General features: G+C 44.7%; 1 protein-coding gene across 1 annotated transcript in view; it reads left to right on the forward strand.

The window, feature by feature from the left end:
• The window catches only part of EML6 (EMAP like 6), a 928771-nt gene that overhangs the window by 442463 nt on the left and 468482 nt on the right, over positions 1-17826 (forward strand). Inside the window, exon 11 of the mRNA XM_078649484.1 lies at positions 15657-15824. Within this exon, the coding sequence (XP_078505610.1) occupies positions 15657-15824 (168 nt within the window). The remainder of the gene's footprint in view (positions 1-15656; positions 15825-17826) is intronic.

Raw genomic sequence — 17826 nt, forward strand, 5'->3', positions numbered from 1 at the left:
TCTGTCACAAGGGAAACGCATGTTGGTTGTAACACCCTGTCCTCACTTGGAGGCAGTCACGAAAGCCAGTGTACCGAATTCAAAAGCTTTGCACCCTCGGTGGATTCAGTGGGCTGCGTCCTTGACGTCCACGGATGTCACGTTTATCTTTGACGCCTCGTTGCGGTCGCAGGAGTACTTGCAGTATGAGTTTGTTCACCCTGCTCCTCTAGCTATGCGACCTTTGGAGGACTTCCATTGCATCATTTACACTGATGGTTCGGCGCAGGTTGCGCATGGCTCTAAACATGCCTACGTTTCCGCATGCGCCATTGTGGTCGGTGCTTTGTTGAACGATGAGTTCATATCCAGGGAGGTGCACACATTGCCGCTTGGAGATTGCACCGCACAATTGGCAGAGCTTCGTGCTCTTTTACTAGCGTTGGAGTACGCGGATCCTAGTGTTACTACTCTTATTGTAAGTGATTCTTTTTACTGTGTCCAGTCTTACAATGAAAACTTGTTCTTTTGGATTCAGAATGACTTTCGTGATTCCAAGGGTAGCACAATAAAACATAAATTGATCTGGGTTCGAGTGGCGGAACTTAAGGATAAGTTACCGCTCGTTTATGTAATTCATACTCTTGGCCATCAGCGTCTTGGGGTTCACGCTGTCGGTAACTCGCTTGCAGATGAAGCGGCGAAATCAGCAGTATCTACATACTTAGTTGCAGCAGTTACTAGGTCCAAAACTAAGATTGATAGCGACATCTTAGCAGCAGTTGCTGCCTGTGAGAAGGGAGGTAAACATCCTTCGGGATTCCCTTCGAAGTACAAATACCACTTAAGTCCCGAAAAGGTTCCTTTTGTGACAATTCCAGAAGTTGGTGAACGTCTGATTCCCAACTCGGATCGCAGGGCTGACTTGATTACAGCGGCGCATGAAGGTGTGGCGTCTGCGCATGCGGGTGTCTCGGCCACTGTAACTCAATTACAACAACGTTTCTGGTGGCGGGGACTGTACAAACAGACGCGTGATTATGTCCTTCTTTGTGACATATGCCAGCAGATTAAACCTTCTACTGCTACGCGTCCGCCACAGACACAGTTGTACATTTCTAATAAACCACTGGGTTGTGTTTATTTAGATCACTGCGGTCCTTTTTCCTCTGATACTGCGTATAAGTACATCTTAGTAGCAGTTGACTCATGCACACGCTTTGTGTGGGTATGGCCCCATCGCAGCGCTGATTCACGGACTGTCATTAGAGATTTGCGTGTCTTTATAGGGATTTTTGCCTGTGGTACCTTCCATTCGGATCAGGGTCCGGCTTTCGCCTCTAAGGCGTATAAGGATGCCATGACTTCGTTGGGGGTCCAAGTCAAGTTTTCGTCTCCCTACAGACCTGAGGGTAACAGTGTAGTGGAACGAATGAACCGTGATTTAAAGCAATCATTGACAGCTCGAGTTATAGGCACTGGCAGAAACTGGCTGACCCACCTCAATGGCGTGCAGCGTGCGCTTAATAATCTCCCTAGAAGGTCTCTGGGTGGGCGGACCCCATACGAAATGCTCTTTGGCATCAAGATGTACGTCCCTGACCTTGACGGTCTAGACTGTGTGGTTCGCGCCACTTCCTTTGACGCAGATGAACATTGCAATGTTTTACAGAATCTACAAAAGACCAGAGACAGTCTTGCAAAGGAACATTTGCCCTCCACATCGGATGATGCGTTGCAGATCCCGGTAGTCGGCTGGCTACCCCAAGTTGGAGAACTGGTTCGAGAGAAGATCGATAACAAGAAAGAATTTGGTCCTTCCTATCGAGCTCCGGTTCCAGTCCTTGGAGTGAAGGGCACCAGAACAGTCATTTTACCACCACTTCCTGGTCGTAAGGAAAACAGGTTTATTTCAATTGACAATGTCAAGATACACAGAGTGGCCGATTCTTCTTAGCATGACACCGGCTGTTTCATGTCCTTCCATTGTGAGAAATTCAGTTATGCCCACTGCTTCTATTATTGAGCCTGAAGTGGCTGGCCATTGAGTTACCTGCTGTTCCAGTCCTTTATTAAATACTTTACCCGGAACTAACAATGATGAGATAGAATATACCTACCCCACTGATTTGTCCATGCCTGACCTGCAAGCACGTTTAGCCACGGAATCCAGATTTTCATTTGACTCTGTTTCCCTTGCCTCGAAGAAACCCTCTCGTATTGCAGTTTATGCCAGCCTGTTTAAAAAACATTTTTTGGTTCCCCCTTGGACATACATTTGGCTGGTCCTTTTTTCAGTTTACCTCTTTATGTCAATTGGTTTTGTGTTTTATTTTTTTCGACTGATCAATGGACACTATGTCGAGGAAAGAACGTGCATTACACATCTAAATGGAACTTTGGCCCCACTGTCCTCGTCTCATTCTACTCACAGATTGAAAAGAGACTTAACTTTGGTTAACATCACAGCATGGCCTGTCCTTGATGGAATAGTGTGGGATGCGGTTCGATTTCAAATTCATGGCCCAACGGAAGTCGTTAACGTTCCTAATGTACTTAGAGTGAATATGGGGGATGTAGTGCAACAAAACATTCGTTCTGATGACTGGGATATTAATACAGTTGAAAGTTTGTTTTCTGATTTGCAATATTATGCTGCCTTTGATGCTGAGGATTTATATTTAGAATCTGCTAATTATGGTGATTTATTTTGCTACCAACATTATGGCAACCACTTCTTACATAAAACATCATCACGAAGGGATACTGTTAATTTTACACAGTGGGAACATTGCCCAGCGCCTGCTCTAGGCAGTTCAGGAACTTTTCTGAAAAAGTATACTTATTTCACTGACTTTAACCAGTCCAATCCCGAGTCCTTTTATTTTAAATGTATTAAAATGCCAAATTCCAAGGTTAGACTTACCGATACTAAATTGTTGTATTCGAAGGCCTTCCTTGATCAATTAGTTATTGGAGGCTACGATGTATGGAAGGAAACAATAGACCTTAAATCAGTCTGGGGTTCAAGAGCCTGGCAGGTACAAGGCATAGAGGCTTTGCACCGTGCATGTCTCATCCCGAATCATATGTTGTTTTTAAATGAAACCATTTCCCAGACCACATGCTTTGGATTGGCTACTTCAAAAAAATTAAACACCCCTTCTGTCCCGGATTTGGAGGAATATGATGGTTTGAGTAATTTTACTCAGTTATCCATTAGAGAATTACAGGCCCTACTCCTTAATTCTTCCTTTAACATTTCCGGTTTGGATCCAAAAGGTTGGTTGCTTTGGCACCGTGGTGCTGATTCTTGTCAGCATCGATTCTTAGGTTTATCTGACGGTTTTAAAACTGTTAGGTCTGATCCCCGTTTTGACTTAGTCCACACTGTCACAACTTATTCTGTAGGCAAATTGTGTCAAAATTGGCTGAAACATTCTACTTTACCTGCAGTTAAAAGTCACCTTTCTAAACTGAATGCAGACGTGGATTTAAATGATTTCATTAAAGGTCCGGCTAGTGGCAGGTCAAAAAGGTGGATATATGCAGTTTACAATGAAATTTGGAAAACATCACAGATTGAGGCTGCTACACGCCTTAGGGCCATTGATCAGGCGAATTTGGAGAAAGTGCTTGCAGTTGTTGACAATAGTATTAACGTGCTTTCCTCCCGTATTTACACTTTAGATAATATTGTGTCGTCCGTTGTGGATATTGTGCATGATGAAGTGTCAGTATTGTACCATGGTCAAAATCAGTTACGGTCAATCATGCAATTTGCGTGGACCCTTCAGACTCTGAAAAATAATAAGGTTCCCTGGACGTACATGAACGTTTCTTCACTCTTTGCCCCGTTTAATTTGACTGACAAACAACGCTTGCTTTCAATGCGTGATGCTACCTTTAGTATGTTACATATTGAGAGGTTAGAATCTTTACCTTTTTCCGTGGCAGAGGCCACTGCTGCAACGTGGCTTATCCACGGTTTAATAACGCTGCCTTTTGCTTTATATAAATTTTCAAATTGTATGAAATATGTACCAATTGGTCGTTATGAACCATTGGGTAGTGGTTTTCTTCATGAAGTCTGGTCCCTTCCATACACATACAGGTGTTTTAAAGATGGTCAAGAAGTTTATCTAAATGGGGAGGAGTGTACTGAGACACCAGATCATTCATTGATGTGTAGACACATACAATTACACGGTTCATGCAACCAACACCGACCGAATTTGGCTTGTGTTTTGAAAGGCACACCGGTTCCTGCTATCATCCCCACATTTACCTTATGAGGTAATGGTAGTTATTTACTTTTAAATAATGAAGACTGTTGCGGGTTAATAAAGGGTGTACCTTATATTGTAACAGTAAGTGAACGTGTTATTTGCTGTAGGAATGTTCTGTATCCACCCACACATGAACATAGGGAGTCTTCCATCTGGCCACAGATACCAACCTTGAGAGCAGAATTCAGCGGCATGGCAAGAATAAGGGCTCTTTTGTCCCAGAAGGAGGTGGCCTTGAGTTCGGCTCGTGAAACTTTCGTTCTTCACGTAGTGAACACCCGTACAGAGGTTCAGGCCCTTTTAAATACTGATTTGCCTTTACATTTTGGCGAGATGATTCGTACTATCTTTAACGCGTCCTCCACAAAGGGCCTGGCACATTTTTTTAAAACTGTTAGCAGTGGTCTCGTGACTTCCTTTGAAACAATTTTTGGAGTCATCCCTGCTTTCTTTCATTCTATTTTTTCATCTTTGTTTGGTGGATTCCCAGTTTTACTTGCATTAGCAGCGGGCGCTCTAGTGGTTTTCTGTATCTTTAAATATGGATGTCCTTCCTGTACAAGGCACCGCCCGGCAGCTGCTGATGCTGTTCCGCAATCGCATGCTTGACTATTATGGCACGCTGCCGTTAGCGATATTGAGCACGGCATATGGATTATCTTTTCGATTCTCCTACTTCACCTGTGTCCAGCCTGTATTTCACTGCCTGGCCTGTGATTTCGATTGGGCCATTGATTTGTGTCTCTGCGGACCGGTTTCTCCTGACGTCGACTTTAATCAGCTGATGAGTCCTATCATTACTCACGAGTTGGTTTGTCCTGGCGAGAGGATTATGGCCTTAGCAGTTATGCATGGACTAATTGGTCCCTGGAATGTACTGGCGGCAGCACAGGATTTCTTGGAACTGAGCTTTCTTGAAAACCCACCGAGCTGTCCTCTGATGGTGATAGAGGATCCGGTGCTGGGAGAACACGTATGTTCTTTTCCACTTTTAAATTGGATGGCTGAACTGTTTTCGGATGAAGACTGTGATTTCCTGTTGGAGGCTGTTGCTGCTTATTTTGCATACACAGTTATGTCCTAGACACTTCCGTGTATTGACGTGCTGAAGTGCTAGCATGTCATTGACACTTATTGACTTATCTGTCGCAGTTTTTTATTACTCCTTTGCCTATTGGCTTGAGCCACTATTTTTTTTGTTTGGCTATTTTTTAGCATTAAATTTTATTACAAATTTTGAGGTATTTTTAATGTTTAGTTTGAGAACCATGCTCATATAATGTTGCACTCTGCTCTCATGTGATGGCACTTCTGTTATCTTATTTAGTCCGTTCCCGACTCATGGGGGGGTGTCATGTAGCTACTGAATATCTTTATATCGTGTTAAGTTAGCATAGGCTCATTAGAGGTTTAAACGCCATTTTTCCTTTTTGCAACTTCTGCACACGACACTTAATTGTTGATTTAGCTTTCACCCTAGTAGTTCGTTGTGGTTTACATGAGAATAATATGTTATTACTCTGATATCAGCTTTGCTTAATAAACTATGTCTGTACAGAGAGTGCTGAAGTTTCAGGAACAACACGATACAGATTTGTTATGAGGTCTGATCTTCACGGCTTCATAGACATAACATAAGTGCAGCTTCTGCCAACTTTGGGCTTGAGGCTGGTTTTATATTGCTTTGCTTGAGGCACAAAAACACACTTGATGCGGTTCACATGAAGAGAGAGCTGGTGTATGCTGATGTGATTCCTTCATGCTAGGACACTAAGGTATGGGCCCGCCCTAATACAACCCAAAGAGACCTTCTTAGCTAATAATATAATATGTGTGTTAGGGAGGGTGAGATATAAGTGTTGTTAGCTCTTATTCATTTACAGCATGTTATCATGCTGTCACCGTTCGCTGTTTATGTACTAGTAACTATGCTGGTAACTTTGCTATTGATAATATGTTTACTTGTATTATCGAAGATACTGCGCCTGAGAAGACGGCATTAGTAAATAAACATTTCAAATGCACATGTGTTCTTCTTTACTCCATGTTCTGGTTTGTAATGATAGTATAACGAAAGAGTGTTCATGAGTTCCACGTATCCTGAGGTACTGTAAGTTCATGTTCTGGTTTGTCTAAACATTGGGAGTTTGTTATGACCAATGAGACACTGTAGCTAGCTCGGTAAGGGGTTTGTTGGGTACTTAGGTGAGTTTTGGGTCACCCTAATTCTCCGAGGTTCCAATCCTCTGTGCACAGTTCTGTGTGAGAACAGAAACCCTGCGACAGAGCGCAGGTAGGAATTGCTGTCCTAGGATCATCTAAACTCTCTTCTTCTAATTCTGTGGATTGGTATGTAGTATTCCTTTTGTTGATGTAATGGAAGTCTTGTTGGGAAATGGAATTGAAGTTGCAAAACGGACCATACCCTGCTGCTGGTTTTGGTCTTCCAGGTGTTTGCCCGTCATAACTGTCTTGAGTTGCTTCAAACTTCCTGTTTGAAAGACGGCAAAATCGTGTTTGCTCTCTGGGAAATTTCTTATGTGCATAGTGTTGCCTTCTTTCTGCCTTTGCCACATTTGACCTAGTCTTCCTGTACACCCAGCCACCTTGTGGCGCTACTGAGGGGTTAGTCAGTGGCTTGTTACTTCTTACTTCTCCTATGCAGTCAGAGTCCATTTGGCTTTCCTTAGTAACTGATGTTTTTCTTTGCAGGTGTCTTCTGTCTGGTTGATGTTGGGTTATGTGCTGTAGATTTAATGGACTAGATTACGTCGCTCAGCTAGTATATCCAATGACTGGGCTTCCAGGATACATTCTTTGGCATCCTTGGTCCCCGATTCATTGGCCCCCTTCTTTTGGCCCCCCTCCCTCTCCGGTTCCCTCCGTTCGGACCTTGGGCATCAAGGTCAGCCATGACCTTACTATGCATGCCCAAGTCAGTTCCGTTGTATCTTCTTGTTTTTTATCCCTTCGTCTCATCCGGAAGATCTCCCGCTATTTCTCAGCAGACGCCCTTAAATCCATAGTCATGGCTCTCATCACCTCCCGCCTTGACTATGGGAATGGCCTGTATGTGGGCATACCTGCTTATGAAACCCGACGCCTACAGGCCATTCAAAACCAGGCAGCCCGCCTCATCCTCCGTCTTCCCAAATCTTCCCACATCACTCCTGCACTTAAGGCCCTTCATTGGCTCCCCGGGCACCTTAGATCTTTCTTTAAATTGGCCTGCCTGGCCTTTCGGGGCCACTCACGTTCAGCCCCTCTCTTTATTAGTTCTTTGATCACTCCCTATACCCCGACCCGCACTCTTCGTTCCTCTTCTCTCTCTCTTCTGCACGTTCCCCGCTTCCGCAAAACCAGAACGGGGGCACCCGTTTTTCGGTTCTGGCCCCCCGGTTCTGGAATAGTCTTCCTCTCTCCATTCGTTCTATTCCTATCTACACCCACTTTCGTAAAGCCCTGAAAACATTCTTGTTTTCTCAGGCTTTCCCTTGCTAGCCCCCTCGGATCCTCTACAGAGTCAGGTCTAGTCCCTAGCGCTAGGAAGCCGCTTGGCCGCAGTGCGCTGTATCAAGTTTCTTTTTCATTTCACTTCATTTCATTTCATTTCATTTCATCTTCCTTCAGACTAACCAACCAATTAGCAAGTTTGGATGGTAATAGTCTACTCTCCTCAATAATGTTTTCTGTCCTTATGTAAGAAGTGGGTGTTTAATAAGTCTGGGAAGATAGCTGCTGATTTAGGGACGGGATCTTTGGTAGTATTGTGCCTGTCCAATAAACCCACTATCCTCCTAAACTGCTCCAGATGCACTTCAACCTTCTGTGCCTGGGCCAATAGAGACAGTGCCCCAAACTTTTTTGCATTGGCACTCATTGTTTTAAGAACAGAAAATGCAAGTGTAGTATCCTCCACATTTTGAATTTCCTTAGTATCACTTTCAGTGGTGGACATCTTTCCCCTTCTGCACTTATGCACAATTGGTAACGAAGCCCCCAATTCTATACAGCAGCTGAGCCATCTTTTTCCTACCATCCCTTCCAGATCCTGGAATACCTCAAGGGTTTTGTCAGTAATAAACATCTTTATGTGCTCATTCATATCACTGTGGATAAAACTGGTGTTCTATGCTAGTATGCATTATGTAAATGTAAATGTACAGGAATTTATATAGCGCAAATCACCAAGCGGTCTCTAAGCGCTTGCTTAGGGAACCCGTCCTGGTATTCCCCTGTGAGATAACCCCGGCAGGGTATCCGCAAGGTGAAAGCCAGGCATCCCGCCGCGAGGGGCCGTTGTGGAGATTAAGCAAGCTATTGCCCAGAGTCGCAGAGTGTGAACCCATGAATCGAGTAGGCACCAGAGTGAGAATTGTCGAGTCCATGGACATTTTAGGACTCAAGACCCCGCCGAGCCGGGAATTGAACCCTGGTCCCAGGCTGACCTCTGCTTCCAGGTCTACCTCCTCTAACCAGTGAGCCACATTTCTCCACAGAAATTAGCAATGCAACAGCTTTCCTCACAGCCCTACCCTCAGTCTTTGCTATCATGAAGCACAGAACCAATTGATCTTTCCATGATACAGCAGGTGCATTATATAAGGAAGACTGTAATATGCAATGAGTGCCAACTGCCGGGTCAGATTTTGAACAGCCTTACGCGAAGGACTAACTTGTGGCTCCGGCCTGGCTTGAAGTCTAACTTCATAGTTCTTTAAATCAGTGGACCTGGTACAGGGCCAGTCTTATTACTATCATACATGCTCATGCTGATATCAGACGCTTGACTTGGGCCAGAAACAGAGATAAATGGTGGTAGCCAATTTGGCAAAAGTATTAATAGCGGTGAAACTCAAAAAGTCAGAGGGTGGCTATAAAGCTGCTCCTATCCCCACGCTGTCCAACTTAATGCCCTTCTTAGAGCATGTCAACATAGTTGTAATTTTTTTTGTGCCTCAGAATGTTTTAAACTGCGCAAATATTACAGGTCACTCAATTAAATATATCTCTCCAGTTCTTGATGGAGCTTGGTCTTACTAGTCTGTCAATATGGCAACCAAGGTCTCAAGGGGTTTGTTGCGCTTTTGGGCCTCCAGCAGCAATCAACTGTGGCCACCTCGGGCACAGACACTAGTGCAGACATCCTTCACACTCCTCCAAATTGCGAGCTAAGATGCACTATTCCACCATAATGATCAGAGCTAAGGCAATAATAGGGCTGGGGGAGTAGAAAGAGGTAACTGCAAGTCACACCTGGTGTCACTTTCCTCCCATCACAGTGTCCTGTGGTGCGCCTGGGCAACCGGGCAACAGTCGTCTGCACCTCGAATAGGGTGCCAACACTGCCCTGCCGAGCCATGGCTTCCCTTGGGTTGGCAGCCAGCCCCAACAAGTGTGATAACTTTAGGGGGAAAGGTGTGGCAGCAGTCCCTAATTTGAGCTGATGGTTCCCAATGTAGGCCTCTGGCCCTCAATTTTGTGGGCCAGCACTTATTTTCCCCTATTTTTCTGCATCAGACATTTACCGAGTGGAGGTGAGAAAAATACAAACAAAGCAGAAAGATGGACGAAGAAAAGACGGAAACCCAGTCATGAAGGGAATTAAACAGCAGCTTGCTAGAGTGAGATAAAGAGACAGGGAGTGTCTGGCAGGGCTGGACTGGACTGGGAACAGCAACCAGCCCTGGAAGATTGCTGCTTGACCGCCCATGGGAGCAAGGGGCAGAGGAGCTGCTAGTGAGGAGCACAACTCCCGCTTTTGCCGCAAAACCAGCCCTCCGTAACAAAACTGCCCCCCACGGGTACAAAACCATCCCCACCCGTCCGGCCCACCGGGGAACCGCCTGGTGCACGCTATGCCCAGCCCAGCCCTAGTATCTGGTAGAGTATTAAAGAGGCACAAGGTGGAATAAAGACTACGCTGCCTTGGTAGTCGGTGCACCAACATTTAATTGCGCAGGCTGCGGGCTTCTGGTCAGAGATGTGGGAAATGGTACTCATTCTTTTACAAATTATACACTGTGTTGCAGTGAGCCATAAACTGAGACCAAAAGCTGAGGCTCCAAGAGAACGCTGCAGCAGCCGGAAGAGAGGCATGAGCACGTTTGACAGCTTCCGCGGTACGTAGAAGTTTCAGTTGATACTTGACAATGCAGTGCAGAAGGGAAAGATCATTATACCAGATTTGTGAAGAAATTACAGAATGAGGAGAAGATAATGAAGAAAAAGCTCATGATGGCATTTAGGATGGAAATGATCTGAGTAAGAGCCGAGTTCTGAGGCTAAGAGATAATGGAAGTGAGATGAGTAGATGAAAATGTTTGAGAAGGTAATGGGATGAGGTGATGAAGTACACTGTAAGAACATAGAAGGAATATAAAGCAGAGAAAGAGTCACACTTTGCTGTAGAAAGCAAGCAGGTTGCGGCTTAAAGGTACTAGAGACTTCAAGGCAGTAGAAAGAGTGTGTGTAATTGGGATCGCAGAAGAGACAAGGTGGCTCTTTGTTACTACAAAAAGGACCTGTAAGGGGGCTGCAGTGGAAGGAAACTATCTGGCACCCAGACAGCTCTTTTTTGCAGAAGGATGAAGTGGTGTGGGATGGGATGACCGTGTTGTTTTCTGTGCGCAGCGTCTATCCTCCAACATCCACCCTCCATTCAATTTCGACATAACAAGATGTTCGCAGCTATCTAGGAGTAGGCCTCGTCACAGGTGATTCCAATATTTCCTAAATGATGGTGCTATGTTTTATTTTCTTAAAAAAACAGATTCTCCGTTTCCAGGTCTTGGGTACCATATTCCCAATTGGGATTTGTTTTCCAAGCCTAATGATTGAGAACACTTCCCTACATTAAGCGATACAAACATTTAACTCCATGTTATCAGTGGACACTCGGTGTAACTTTACTCGGTGATGCAATAGACATCTCCCCCCTGGTTGCAGCTACTCATCAAAACTAACAATAGATTTCTACCTGAGAGGACCTGGGTAATGGAGTTGGGCAGTGAACCCCACCAAACTAATAAAATGAGGGCGCCCAGTCACCCAGGGAACACCAATGTTTTTTTTGAGGCGCATTAGAGTTTCAGTTTGGGCTCAAACATATTCAGAAAGAAAACAAATAGAGGTGAACATCAGGAAAGTATTTAAGGTCTCCTGGATTTTGAGTGCTTGAAACAATTACTCAGTGTGTTTTAATTGAGTTTTTACAGGCACAGATAGCATTAGACTATGGTCCTGATTTAGATCTTGGCGGACGGTGCCGGATATCCCGTCTGCCAAAATATAAATCCCATAGGATATAATGGGATCTATATTTCTGCGGATGAAATATCCGTCACCGTTGTGATGTGGCAACCTGTCTGCCAAGATCTAAATCAGGCCCTATATTATTAGCAGTTTATTACTTTAGCACAGTGGCATGGTCTGCTTACTCAAGTAGAAAGATCTTAGGCGTTCTGCTTCAGACACAAGCCTGTACAGCCAGACCTAAAGTAGGAGGCAAAACTGTGGCCCCGCCCCATCTCTGTTTCTACCTTTTCTTATTATGTAACAGGCAGGGGTTGGATCAGTGAGCTTGCTGATCCCACCTCGGTCTGTTAATGATGGGAAGAGTAGGAGGAGGAGCTACGCTAGCAACCAAGATGGCCGCATAAGCTCCCGGCTCCGTCGACCTCCGTCGCTGGCGGATCTATCCTGAACTTAATCCTGACCTCCCGCCAGACTCCCGTGTGTCTGAATCGTCTCTGAGTCTAGGGGCGCAATCCCGGAGTCTTTATCACCTTTTTTGACGAAGTTACACCGTCTGTCATTTTCGGGCCTCCTCTGGACTATAAGCCGGGGCCTCGAGTACTGACCCAGCCGGGTTTCAGTTGAACAACATCGGCCGCAGGTACCTGGCAGGGTCCGGTCTCATCGGAGTGAAACGAATTCTCGATCCTGGTGGTGGTCTCGAGTCCCTGCGTATACTAGCCAGACGGCGACGAGACGTGGATGCCGCGGTGAGTGGGGGTCCGATTCCTGGGACCCTGCTGCAGCCCTAGGGGTCCGCAGGGGGGGCCCCCGCTCTCGGCAGCGGTGTAAAGAGCGCAAAGCCTGAAAGTCGCCAGTCGCCTTCGCTCACCCCACTCCAGTTGGTTTCCCCGGAGTAGCCGGCCTCCGGGGTTGATGATCTGCTTTGTCATCGATTAAGCGGAGATGGATCGGGCGACGTGTGGACCGACACTGGGGACTGTAATGGCCGCCATCGGGGCTCTTCACTGGCAAATGGAGGCTGCTCTCCACAACTTGACTGTACGCATCGAGACTATTTGTTCGAGACCGGACCCTGGCCCAGAGTCAGACCCGCAACATATGGTGACCCCTGCGAAGCTTGATTTTATCCGAGAGGAGAACCCCGAGCATCATTATAATCTGATGCCAATTGTGTCTGCGCAACTACAGCAGCCCGCTACTGGAGCCCCTGACCAGCCAGAAAGCTCGGCAAAGTCATCGCCCGCACAGGTCTTATTTCTTTCTTCGTTTCTGGAGACCTCCATCGATATTCTTTGGATTGACTTTTGTGTTTCTGATAGACTTCGAGACTTGACTCTTCTGATCCTTTCATGCTATATTGATCCCCTCCCTTTTCCACAACGTTTTGACTCTTTTGCTACTGTGCTGGTCCTATCGAAAAAGGTTTGTGTGATGGATCGTAGAGGCCAGGGCTGAACTTGACTGTTTTAATTCTGTACAGGGACTTCCTTTGACACTGCTGGGTGGTATCGGTGGGAGTGAGGGCCAGATGGGGTTCTGCTTTTTTGGGGTTTGGTGTACTGGCTGTGTTCGACAATGGGATTTGTTGCCTCTGTGGTGTCTGGGGCCGGGGGGATGATCTTTTCTCTTTTGGTGATTTCCCTACCAGTTTGCTTACAAGTCTGCTTTACCTCGCTTAGTACCATGGTAGGGAACATCTTCTCACGGCGGGGGGAGGGGAGTCCGGGTGCCCGCATCGTATCGTATGACATTCCTCCTCCATCTTTTCCCTTCCTTGGGGTGTAGTTTAGGGGGCGACGGGCACGCTGCTAGTGGGGTTAGGTCGTAGCCATCCGCAGGGGTGCAGGGTGGGGGGTTGAGGTTTTTTTTTTTTTCCTTTATTTTGTTCTATGACCTATCTTTTTCCCTTTTCCCTTCTTCACAAGAGATGTGGCATATTCTCCTGAGCCTGTTGTTATGCATATTCGGGTGTCGAGTGTCCATTACTATATCCTGTATCCATGGTGGGCGGATTCTGATAATGTTTGCTTATGATTATTTGTATTGTATTGTTTTGACCCAGCTCCGTCTGGTACTGATACTTTCAGGATGCCTACAATCGTACCATGTTTCTTCATTTCTTCTGCCCGTTCGCCACTGTAATATGTTCTACCAACCATACCCGAATTGTACATTTCTACTCTTGTGTTATACTTAATAAAAATATATAAAAATAAAAAAAATGATGGGAAGAGTAAAAGAGGAAACTCCATCCTTTCTGTCCCAAAATCGATATTCGGGCTCAATATGCCTTAGGGGATTGAGAGCTACAGCAAGCAGCACTCGTCTCCTGGGACATCGAAAGTCCTAGAACCACATGACTAGGTGTCCACTAACTATTATTAATCAAAGAGAGAGTGAACTGCACTGGTGAGTGGGGGATGGGTGCTCTGAGTATTGACCCGAAACCCTCAACCAGTAATTGCCAAGGTGGTGTAAGTGATCACCAATATGGACTTATATATGGGTGGCGTCATAATTGGGTTTCGCAACTGGGTACTCACTTCCCCAGGTGAACATCGCCTCCATCTGTGGGAGGGTACTGGTGGGATCTGTGCATAAAGTGTATAAAATTATCTCTGATACCCCAAAATGTAAAGTTTAATGAAAACAAAAAATATAGGAGTAAGATTAAAAAGTAAGACAGTGATGTTGTATTGGTGTGATAATTGCCCTTAGCATCACTCATGAGTGTTCAACATGTTTCGGCCTTTTGTGCCTTAATGGGTCCAGGCCATTATCAGGACCTCTTAGTGGTAATCAGATCCCTTTCACAATTGTTCCATTGTACATAGGTGTCCGCTAAATACAGCTCCCTCCTTACACTCCCATATGTTGTTCCCTCAGGGAGGAGAATGGCGTGACGCAAGGCTAGAGGACCATTGTGGTCTGTGGAGTGTTGTGTGCAGTGTACATGCACTTGGTGAAAATGCCAAGCTGATGATTTAGGACCAAAAATGTATTGCTGTATTTTTCTTGAAATAACAATCTTACGTGTGGTGGAATTAAGCTGATTTATCTAAAGTTAACTTTGTGTATTTCATGATAAAACGTCTTTAATTTCAGAAAGTGTCAAACTGATGTTTCGGCCATAGCAACTCCCTTTCTTTGAATAGATTTAAAGATATTTCAGAGATTGGTTATCTCACAGATTTATTGCTGATTGTGCCAGGCGGTTTTTACTGCTATGTTTGTTATTTCATGAACTGTGTACAGAAATGTCATTATGTTTTGATAACTTTTTTTTTGACATGATCACTACTGATACTGAGCCCTGACCATGCAAGATTGATATAACATGTCCCCTATCTCATCCTGTGATCTCTGTGTTTTAGTAGTAACATTGCTTTATGAGCCTGTTCCAATTGTCTAGCACTTATGCCGACTGCCTGGGACTGTAAGGCTTGTCTACCTTGATTTATTTACCTTATTCACTGTGTCCTTTGCATGCATAGCCTCGTTCATAAGTTATGACCGAGAATCAAGTTTAAAAGCTCTGGGTGGAGAACTGAAGTAAAGAAAGAACACGCATAAGAAGATTTTCGTAACTACCTGTAATAAATATAATTCTTCTCCCAACATTATGTTGAAAAATCCATTGTTGGAATATTTCAACAGTGACCCTCCAGAAGCCCTGGCTTTTCAGTCAGTTTAAGTCAAAATTGTGCTGCAATATGTACTATATAACCCCTCCCCTTAACCTCCCAAAACACCATACATAACATAAGCCTTGTTTGAATTCGAGATGGGAATTTGAGCACCACAACTTCAAAGTTTACAAGGTGGCACTGTCTGAAGAATTGTGTTATTCTAGCGGAGATTATGAAGACCTGATTGGTCAGTCTCCTCCTTTTGCTTCACATATTTCCATTTTAACAGAATAAAGGCATACATAATAGTTGTTCAGAAGTTAAGCCACAAATATATTTTCACATTTTCTAAATAAATCAGTTTTGCAGAGCATGAAAGCTAATTTAATAAGCATGATTCAAAGACTATTTTTAATGAAGTAGACGTCAATTTTTGTGTTTATGCACAGGTTCGAAGAGTTCTTTAATCTTGCTGATTTTTTACTTTTCTTTTTTTTAGGAGCAAAATTTCGAAAATATGTGGGTCACTCTGCTCACGTCACCAATGTCCGCTGGTCACATGACTTTCAGTGGGTGTTGAGTACCGGTGGAGCTGATCACTCGGTTTTTCAGTGGCGGTTTGTTCCGGAAGGTGTTACAAACGACATCATTGAAACAGCACCACCTGGTAAAACTAATTTTCTAGAATATTGTTGTTCGATTTTTATTCCTGCATGCTTTTAGAACCCTTCCAAACGTGTCTAGGCTTAAAGCGTAGTGATTTCAACCACACATGTTTAGGGTGCCTTATTTTTTCTAGTCTCACAATCCTAGAGCAATTTAACCTAACCTATATTATATGTGCTTAGATGTGTATAAAACTTTTATTGTAACCTGTAACTAAAACAAATGCTGCAATTGTAATAGACTAACTACAGATTAAATTAAGCATAATGATCATACATTTACAGAAATAGTCCCAAAGCTTTTGTTCATGACTAAGTGTCTTTTACTCTTAGAAATGTGCGAGGCACACAAGATTCCTCAGTAGTTGTAAAGGCTGTAGTTAAGGAGGAAAGGAGATAGTAATCGTGAAATATTCCATGGTAGAAGTACTAACATCATTGACCTTGACTGTATCAATCACCTTCCCACAGATATCCTCCCACCCACCTGTACCAGACTTGACTGCTGGATGAATTTTAATGGGTGGGTTCTAACATTGACTCCGATTTCCCCAGCGGCGGCCCCTCCATTAGGCTGGAGGAGCGCCACCCTGCTGCCACCACCCGCAAATAAAACGATAATAAAACTGGGTTTAAACCTGTTTTATTATTGTTTTATTTGAACCCCCCTGGACCCGCCACTAGACTCTGATGAGTCTTGGGGGGCAGGTCCAGGGGGATGACACTGTGGTGGGGGAGTGGTAGTGCACTTCCTTCTCTGTGCATGAGGGCAGTAGCATGGCATGGTCAGGTGGTACCCGGTGAAGAACATTTCTTGTCACCACTGGCTTGACAAAATGGCAAAAATATGTGTTGACACCCCGGGCAGCAAATGCTGCAAGTGTAATAGACTATCTACAGATCAAATTAAGCATAATGATCATAATGGGGCATGGAGGTTTGAAAACATCCCTGTTCGTGTTGTGGCTTGTGCTGCCACCTTTTTCGGGCAGCAGCACAAGCCGCAATGGAAAAAGTTATGATTCTGGCCGCCTACATGGCGGTAGCATCATAATTTGGCTGGTGGGACCTCCGACTACTTGTTGGTCGGTCCAAATCCCGCTATGTGCGTCCGACCGACATCGTAATGAGGCCCTTAGTGTTAAAAAACGGCATGTTTTCTGTGCATAACACGCAACTTTGCTAGCAACAGTGCTACTAACTCATACTCACCTCAAGGTCTCCAGCTGCCATAACCAAAAAAGTGCTATGATGCAGCAATCGCTCTCCACATCTTAGTGCTTTTTTGTAAGCTTGTTTCTTATTAGTAATGCTGTGAGGCCCTCCGAATTATGTGGCCGCTCCTGTGCCAATTTAAAATTATGATTTTCCTCTAAAACGTAATGCACAATGTGTTTTTTCCTGCCCATGTTTTGTAAAGCGCTCTGATATCTGCAAAGATCTTGTTCGCGCTATATAAAACTTTCAAAATAAATAAAATAAATAAATAATACGTTATCATGCAGTAGACTGTACTGTCTCCTGCTGGTATAACTGCGGCTTTTCCTGCTGATACCAACAAGCATTGCAAAGCCAATAGGTCTTGCCTTTACAAGATCAACTAGCCTTCTTGTCTCTTTTAACCATGTTGTACAGCGCGTCAGCAAATTTCTTCTTTTCACATTAACTCCACTCTCACACTTTTTATGCACGCATTTCGCACTCAAACGGTGTGGTGGCTCGGTGTTGCGGGCCCCTGTGGTCAGCGACTTTGCATCCCCAGGCTTCAGTGTCTTTGCGTGACACTGCATGTGGTGGTTTGTCCCTGGGATGCTGAGTTAAACAGTACACTCAACTGGCTTGTCAGCAGTTGTAGTCTCTGGGCCACTGTAGGTGGGCACTCATCTTTGGCAGTCGAAGCCTCTATGCCGACACAGTGGCTGCTCTAGTGGCTGCAGTAGCACCCGTCCAACAGGAACGCCTGCAGCATGATGATTTGATGCACAACTTCTTCTTATGCCATTT

This window comes from Lissotriton helveticus, chromosome 6 (assembly GCF_964261635.1).
Source record: "Lissotriton helveticus chromosome 6, aLisHel1.1, whole genome shotgun sequence".
In the NCBI taxonomy this organism is placed as follows: Eukaryota; Metazoa; Chordata; class Amphibia; order Caudata; family Salamandridae; genus Lissotriton; species Lissotriton helveticus.